An 8,242-nucleotide genomic window follows, 5' to 3' on the forward strand; every position below is an offset into this window, starting at 1 on the left:
CTCAGGTCTTTGTAGACTCAGTAGCCCAGCAGGGGCTTACCCTGCAGGAAGGAATCAAAGGATCATTTTGATCATTTGATCAAGGAGGCCTCTGGAGGCCAAACGTCCCCTGTGGGGTGCAGTGGGAACCACGTTGGCACCCCTGCATTGGGCTTTTACCCTATAAAGGGCAACTCTTGAAACGTTATCTTGTCGATCATTTGGGGGGATGGGGAGGAAAGTGAAACAAACAATATACATTATCTTCATCCCTGACGTCATTTAAAGGTATTCAAAACTGTGCCACAGAATTGAGTGGTACAGTCTTTAAAACCATCGGTACATCTTCAGTACAATACAGTATTGCAGATGCAAAATAAATAATGTAACTTTGCTATCTCTTCCCCTCCTTCCTTTCAATATCCTATTCTGTTCTATTCTGTATAGCTTTCCGAGTCCATCCTTTCATTTTCATTTTCCATCATGCCCATATACAATGCTTGGGTCTCCTTTGCACATCAGTTATGTGGTCTGACCACTTCCTAATCACAGCAGAAAGTGAAACTCTGGTTTGGCTTCTTTTTGATAAATGCAGGATTTTACAAGAAGGGGGGGGGAAGATTAAATCTCTTGTGGTTGGTTTATGAATGGGGATTTTTCAAAGGGGTATTCACTGGGCTCACGAACCCACACTTCAGAGACCAATCAGCTTTGAGTAAGGGAAGCATTCTTTAGTATAAATATTCCCCCTGGGAAGGGAACATCATATCCACCACCCAGCATCATACAAAAGAACCCACAAGAACCTGCAGCATTCGCACCATGAACAGAAATTTTGCTATTTTCCTTTGCATGGCAGTCTTGCTTCAAGGAATTCAAGGTAAGAGGTGATAAGGGAAAATAAAGAGAGGGCGTGCTACTAGACTTTACCTGTGTGCAGTGTCCGTCCTGAAATATGTATTTGTTTTGCCCTTTTGCCATTGAACATCAAACTGTGCAAGAGATCAATTGTACTTCCTTTGAGTTCCAGTTAGATTCTCACTTATAAACCCCAGGAGCTGGATCATCTTAGCTCCTAAAAATGAGATGCTCTTGGACACGCCACTGTCCTTGAGCATTTCAGGGCCACCTCTAAAGGTTATATTTTATTTCAAAACCCTTGTCATAATCTCTTTGACATAATCTTTTTATTTGCAAATGCATGGGTTGCAGAGGAATGATAGGAGCAGTGGTGTAGCTAGAGGGGGTGCAAAGCACAAAGTTTTGCAGGGAGTCTCACCGCGACATACAAGCGGTTCCTCCACCTCCCCTTCGGAGCTATTCCGGGCAGGGGGAGCAAAACGGTGTATGCTTGGCTCCGAAAGGGGAGGGCCCCTTGCAAGCTGCAGTGTGGCTCCCTGCAAAATTTAGTGCTTTGCACCCCCTCTAGCTATGCCACTGAATAGGAGTTCAGAAGCAAGTACACTGCATGCAGGGTAATCCCAAAAGCAGTATCAAGTCTCACCCTCTCCCATTGGCTTCCTCCACCAATCCATAACTACTACTTCAGTTTCAACTTGTTTACATAGTCCCCTATTTTTCTTCATCTGGTTTGGGCATTCCTATCAGCTGGGAGGGGAGGACATCTATAGCACTGCACACCAGCATTCTCCAGGGGTTGCTGGGGCATTTGGATGCAAAAGGGCACATCTGTATCTGTTGCTTCACAAGGGCTTGTACACCCACCTGGCTAAGTGTGGACACAAGGACCAGTAATCTGGACTAGCATGTGTATGTAGGGTAGGGGAAGTTCCCAGGGAAGCTGTGTTGGTGGTTGGTTTTGTTTTTGGCTTGCTTTTTAACCATCCCAGTTTAAACCCAGTTGTGGGACAAGATGGGCTGGTTGCTTGGCGCTGCGCCCTGTATCTGTCTATTTAACTAACCACATGGCCCATTCACACATGCAAATTATCACTGGGTGCTTTTGGTCAACAAGTGGTGACAACATGAACGTAAACCAGCCAAGAGAACCCCCTTCAAATAATTCTTCAAGCGTGTGGCTTCATGTCAAGTGAGTGCAATAATTTCTCCGCCTTTTCTCTCTGTTGTTTAGGAATTGTGACCTTTGGAAGAGAACGTTGCAAATGCCTGTCTAAAGGCTCTGATTTTGTTCCATACAAAAAATTAGAAAAACTTGAAATGCATCCCAGGAGCTCTGACTGTGACCACGTTGAGATCATGTAAGTGGTGAATCAACTGGGTAATGGAAGTAGTGGTATATAGAAACCACAGATTTATTTAATGTGAGAACAAGAACATTCAAGGGAAAACCAAACCAAAGGATTGCAAACTTTGTTCTGGTCTCTATTTTTTTAACAGCAAAAATTCAGCAAATTGAGTTTTTCCAGGCATGTAGTGATGGAGAAGAAAACTTCAGCTGCTAGATTTCCGGTTGTCATGCAACTACTGTCCCTCTTTGCCACACAATTTGCCTGTGATCCTCTTCCTATGTATGTGCAGTTCGGATGCACAAAGAATAGCATAAGATAGAGCTGGGAGGGACCTTGGAGGTTCTTATGCATTGCTTTCAGTAGGAGCAGTATTGTACCCTTGTCTGCAGTTCTGAACATATGTTGGATTTACTCATGAATAAATCTATTTGCCGAGAAGGACTCCAACGTCCTCATACAACAGGCTGGAGGCTTTTAACACAAGTTCCAGTGGCAATACTGAAACTCAGAGTGTGCATGTACAGTACTTTTAAATATCCCAATGACTGCTCTGTGGCACACCTGAAGTCCTGCTCATGATAGTAGATGTGGAGGGGGGAAAACAACAAGGATTGATCAGGAGAAGCTACAGCTACCTGTTTGTTTTCCATACTCTACGAATTATTATCCAGGCATCCGAGATCTTGGTTATCCTTTCCTACTAGCTTTCCTGGGGGACTTCTTGCAAGTCACTGACCACCCCCTCTGCAAGCCTTTCTCTTCCTTTGTATCTTGTATTCTTGTCTCCAGCCTCTCTTTTTTTGTCTCCTTCCCTCTTTGCATTCAACTTATGGTTGGGCATCTATGTCATGAAAGGTGCTACAAATGCAGTAAGAAAATAAGGCATTTATAAATCGAACAAATAGAAGGGGGGTGCCTGTGGCACCATTAGGTTTGGGGTCAGCCAAGTCAGAAGGACATCTGAAGGCCATGAAAGACAGCACAGCTGAAACTGCTCAGATAAAATGCCATGCAAATGATTTTTGAATCCAAAAACATACCGTAAATAATTATTACATTTGCACTGCAAAGAGGAGGCGGATTTTCTGCCTCAGAATCCCAATCAGGTTCTGGCTGATTCCTTTTAGGGGTGTTTGCTGTTCCTTAATGAAAGTGAGAAATGATAACCCCATGGAATTCATTCTTCTTCCCTCCACCAGTGCTACACTGAAGCCCTCTGGAGAGCAGCTATGCCTAAACCCAGCCTCTAAAAATGTTCAGCAGATGTTGGAAAATATGAAAAATGGGTAAGTCCTACTGTGTACAATAGGGTGTACTCCCAAGAAAGTGTGCATACCATTGCAGCTTTGTTTCTTTCTTTCACATCCTAACTTTTCACCAGAATGCTCAGGTAGTGTTCATGTGTTATTCTCACAGCAACTCTGAAAAACACACTCTGGAGAGACAAGAACGAGCTTGACCACTGTGGTGGCAGCAGTGAGTTCAGGAGCCACAACACAGTGGTAGAGGGCATGCTTTGCATGTAGAAGGTGCTAATCTTCTGGGAGAAAAGCCCCTGCATGAGACCTTGGAGAGCTCTTGCCATTTAGAGCCAATAATACAATGCTTCCTTCCCCCCTTCCTAGCATGTGTGTGGTTTTTTAAAAATTGAATCCTCTGCACATGCTCAGAAGCACTATTTGGTTTTTTTTTTTTAAAAAAACCAGCTTTTTCTCCATTGCAAAGGAAACCCAATCTTCTCAGAATCACAGCCTTTTTTTAAAATGACCTGGTTCTCTCAAGAAGGCTCAACTGGAGTTAACATGCCTTGGTGAGGACGTGCTCTTGACTTCTTCCATGTTGTTTTGTTTATGCAGCTCTTTGAGAAGACGCTCACAAGAGAAAAGAAGAAGAATGGGTGGTGAGAGGTCCCATCAGTAGAGCAATGGACAGAGGCATCATTTCGATCCCTGGATCAAATTTCATTTCGATCAGTGTCCAAGACTCCGTGCCCAGGGAGGATGCAAATCAGATCAACTCCTCTTGCTTCTTGTGTTGCTTTAATAACAGAGATTTGACACCTGTGTGAGTTGGGCCTGCAAAGACAAGGCATTGAATTTTGCACTCTTGTTGAATCTTGCACTCTTCCTGCACTCTTATATGAGAACCGGTGTCGTTTAGTATATCACAGAGCAGAACGATGACCCAGAAAATCCCTGATTTAAATCTTGGCTGTGCCATAAATTCACCAGGTGGCGTTAGATAAGTAGCAGTCAGTGGTGTTGCTAGGGGGGTGTGGGCTGCACTGGGTGACATGCACAGGGGGGGGTGACACTACCACTACTGGCCAAAAAACCAGCAGGTGCGTGGCGATGGTTCACCACCATGCCCACTGCATGGAAGGAGGTCCATCAGGCAGATGACGCACTGGCCTACTGCACCAGGTGATGCAAGCCATAGTCAGATTCAGAAACCTTTTATTGGCATAAATGCAAGCCATAGTCACGCCACGGGTAGCAGTATCACTCTGTCACACCCCTTCACCTGTAATTTGGGGGGGGTGACATGACACCAACTGCTTAACAAGACTTGTTATCATAATATCTGATGCCTGTTGAATACTCTAAAATTGAGAGCCAATCCTGCTTTCTGAGGGTGGCATCAAAAGGGAGGGTTGTGTTTTTTTCTGAACAGCGATATCAGGCTGCACTTTGCACTCATGCTCACACTGTGCTATGTGGCCAAAGACACATGTCCTTATGGGCAAATTCTATCAGTTTTCTGTAACATGTGCCCAATGAGAAATATATTTAGGAATCTGCATGTTTTATGATGTGAAATAACAAGGATTCAGTTCTTAGTTGCAAAATGTACAACTATGTAAGTACAAAAAGTACATTTTTTCTTTTTTAAACAAATGCTACATATCACAAAGAGATTGCTTTCCCTAAGGGGAAATTTTAAATCTTAGAAAATCTCCACCCCCACCCCCCAAAAAAGGGGTCTTGTGGAAACTTCACATCAAACTGATTTATTTCAACAAAACTTTTGTGGACTACTGTTACCCTGCACATGCCTGATCTCATCTGATCTCGGAAGCTAAGCAGGGTCAGGCCTGGTTAGTACTTGGATGGGAGACCGCCTGGGAAAACCGGGTGCTGTAGGCTTATACCATGATCTCGGAAGCTAAGCAGGGTCAGGCCTGGTTAGTACTTGGATGGGAGACCGCCTGGGAATACCGGGTGCTGTAGGCTTATACCATGATCTCGGAAGCTAAGCAGGGTCAGGCCTGGTTAGTACTTGGATGGGAGACCGCCTGGGAATACCGGGTGCTGTAGGCTTATACCATGATCTCGGAAGCTAAGCAGGGTCAGGCCTGGTTAGTACTTGGATGGGAGACCGCCTGGGAATACCGGGTGCTGTAGGCTTATACCATGATCTCGGAAGCTAAGCAGGGTCAGGCCTGGTTAGTACTTGGATGGGAGACCGCCTGGGAATACCGGGTGCTGTAGGCTTATACCATGATCTCGGAAGCTAAGCAGGGTCAGGCCTGGTTAGTACTTGGATGGGAGACCGCTTGGGAATACCGGGTGCTGTAGGCTTATACCATAGTCTTTCGAGACTGAAGGTTGCCAACCAACCCTCTTCATCAAAGGTTGCTGTCCACAAAAGCATCTGCAGAAATATTCCCATTAGTCCTTAAGGTGCCACAAGTTACTTACCATGGCTACTTCTCTGGAAGTTATTTCGAAATGGAATCAGACCGTGTTTACAACACAAGTAATGCTACCTAATAACGTGATGCATTTCAGTGTGTACGCACTAATATCCTCCTTTAATGAAATGTACATAATTTCATTTAATTAATAAATGAATTTAAGAAACATTATCTAATTAAACTGTCAGAATGTGTGTTTGCATGATCTAATGATCTAAACATGCTCTCGTAATTTAAGAAACATGATCTAATTAAACTGTCAGAATGTGTGTTTGCAGAATTGTCACCTGTACTTGTTGGAAAGTTATTTTGGAAAATAGATACAGTTGAGACTGCAATCTTCTACACACTTTCCTGGAAGTAAGAGCCATTAAATACAATGAGACTTACTTCTGAGTAAACACAGAAATGGGGTTGGGCTGGTCGTGATGTAAATAAAAGACTATAAAAACATAATCTTTGTTTCTTTGTCATATCCTGGTAGATATTTTGTGGACTCATTTTGTGGGCGACCATGTGTGGTCTCTAACGTGAGCATCAACCCGCCTGTTCATTCTTCCTCTGTCACCAGCCCCTAGTTTATCAGGGCTCCACTCTCTGCAAGGTTTCAAGAGAGCTGGGGTGCTTCTTTTCCTGTTTCCGAACCCCTGTCAACACAGGTTCTGAAATTAAACTGGGTTTATTAACCAAGACAACTTTGGTAGCGGTACTTCTCTCAAAGACTCATCAGTGTGACCCCAGTCCAGTCCCTGCCCCAGGGGAGTTTGTTTTAGATGGGGCACATCCCAAAGTGGCACTTTCCACCGCACTGTGATGTGGTATGGTCTCTGTACTACTGGCTCTGAACTTTGCCACTTCATTGCCACCTTATTATTTTGTGTGTCTAGCATGGACACTGCCAAACAGGACTAGTGACTTGCACAATGGCACCTAAGGGCACGTCAGGGATGAACTGATAAATGGGCATTTGATGGGTCCGTGTCAAACTGGACATCCCATCGATTCGCTGGCATTTTACACCCAGTATTTTACACTCTCCAGTTCTTTCTCCTGATCACACTGCATTGGATCTGAAGGAGTCTGACAATGCATGGGGGATGGTGGTGGAAGGAATCAATACAAAAGAACCAGAGTTAAAATACAGATAGTAGCCCAGTGCATGAAAAGTTATTTAACCCATTTGTGCCCAGCCCACAAGTGTACACACTTGATCCCTGTTGCTTATATGCAACATTGGACAAAAATGGTTAAAACGCATTAAATGAATTTTGCTTTTTAAAATGTACCCAAGACCCATTTGTCCTGTGAAGTATGGGACTTCTGACCTGTGCTTTTATCTGCTTCTGGAGTCATTATTTAGTGCTAGCTGGGGCTTTTTTATCTGCCTCTAATTACTCTTTCATATGGTCAATTTGATTCTATTTTTAAAATAAATGTTTATACTTTTTGTTAACTACCTTGGGAGCCCTTCTGAAAGCTGCAACAGAGATGAACACATAAATAAGTAAATATGCACAATAAACAGAGGTGAGTTTTTTGGTTTTATTTTTTCACAGATTTTGTGGTTTGTTGTTGTTGTTTTAAACAAAAATGAGAAGTGCAGAAAGTGGAGTTATGTGTTTTTATTCCAAAAGCGTATTTTTATAAATTATAATTATGACATAATCCCTTTAAAAGTATACTAGGTAGGTGAAATAGGTTGGATAGTGTCAGCTGTAGCAATAAATGCATGCAATACTGTACACTAGCAGTTCCCAAACTGTGGGTCATCATTTTTGGTGGGTCACCAAAGGGTGATGGAAAGATTGGATAACTAATTGCCTCAAGCCCTGAAGCTATTCAAAAACCAGATTCTGTCGCTGCCAATTACCCTGCAAAGAGCTCAGCTCCTGCAGTTTGCAAGATAGCTGCCAACTGTCCTGCAAGGTATTGAGCGCCTGCAGTTTGCAAGCGCGTGTAAATATGGAGTGATAAATGTTTGTGGGTCTTTCTTTCTGATTATTACTTATAAATAAATAGAATTATTTCTTTCTAGATCTCCTTTTTTAAAGTCTGGTAAACCTGGGTGGGTCCTGAGAGAGTGTTGTTTCAAAAGGTGGGTCCTGGTGCCAAAAAGTTTGGGAACCCCTGCTGTGCACTCCGATCTCGGTTTGCAAGTGCCAGGGGGGCTGTCCTGGTGACTCATCCCGGTGCCACTGAACGGATGGGCTCAGGCTGCAACCCTGTGCACACTTACCCAGGAGTAAGCCCCACTGACTACAATGGGGCTTGCTTCTGAGTAGGTAGGCATGGGGCTGGGCTGCCAGTTGCCGGGAGGAGGAAGCTGGTCTGCAGAGTCAGCCCTGGCCGTGCGACG

At 43.9% G+C, this 8,242-nt stretch overlaps 1 protein-coding gene and 1 pseudogene across 1 annotated transcript; both read left to right on the forward strand.

Annotated features, from left to right (window-relative positions):
• The first annotated feature begins 801 nt into the window (after positions 1-801).
• On the forward strand, positions 802-4,632 carry LOC136655673 (C-X-C motif chemokine 10-like). Its single transcript, XM_066632271.1, has 4 exons — positions 802-859; positions 2,072-2,198; positions 3,389-3,475; positions 4,046-4,632. Exons 1-4 carry the CDS (start codon positions 802-804, stop codon positions 4,107-4,109), a joined length of 336 nt encoding a protein of 111 aa, XP_066488368.1. The 3' UTR covers positions 4,110-4,632.
• Positions 4,633-5,221: 589 nt separating this feature from the next.
• On the forward strand, positions 5,222-5,335 carry LOC136656278 (5S ribosomal RNA; annotated as a pseudogene).
• The last annotated feature ends 2,907 nt before the right edge of the window (positions 5,336-8,242 follow it).

This window comes from Tiliqua scincoides, chromosome 6, assembly GCF_035046505.1.
Source record: "Tiliqua scincoides isolate rTilSci1 chromosome 6, rTilSci1.hap2, whole genome shotgun sequence".
Taxonomy (NCBI): domain Eukaryota; kingdom Metazoa; phylum Chordata; class Lepidosauria; order Squamata; family Scincidae; genus Tiliqua; species Tiliqua scincoides.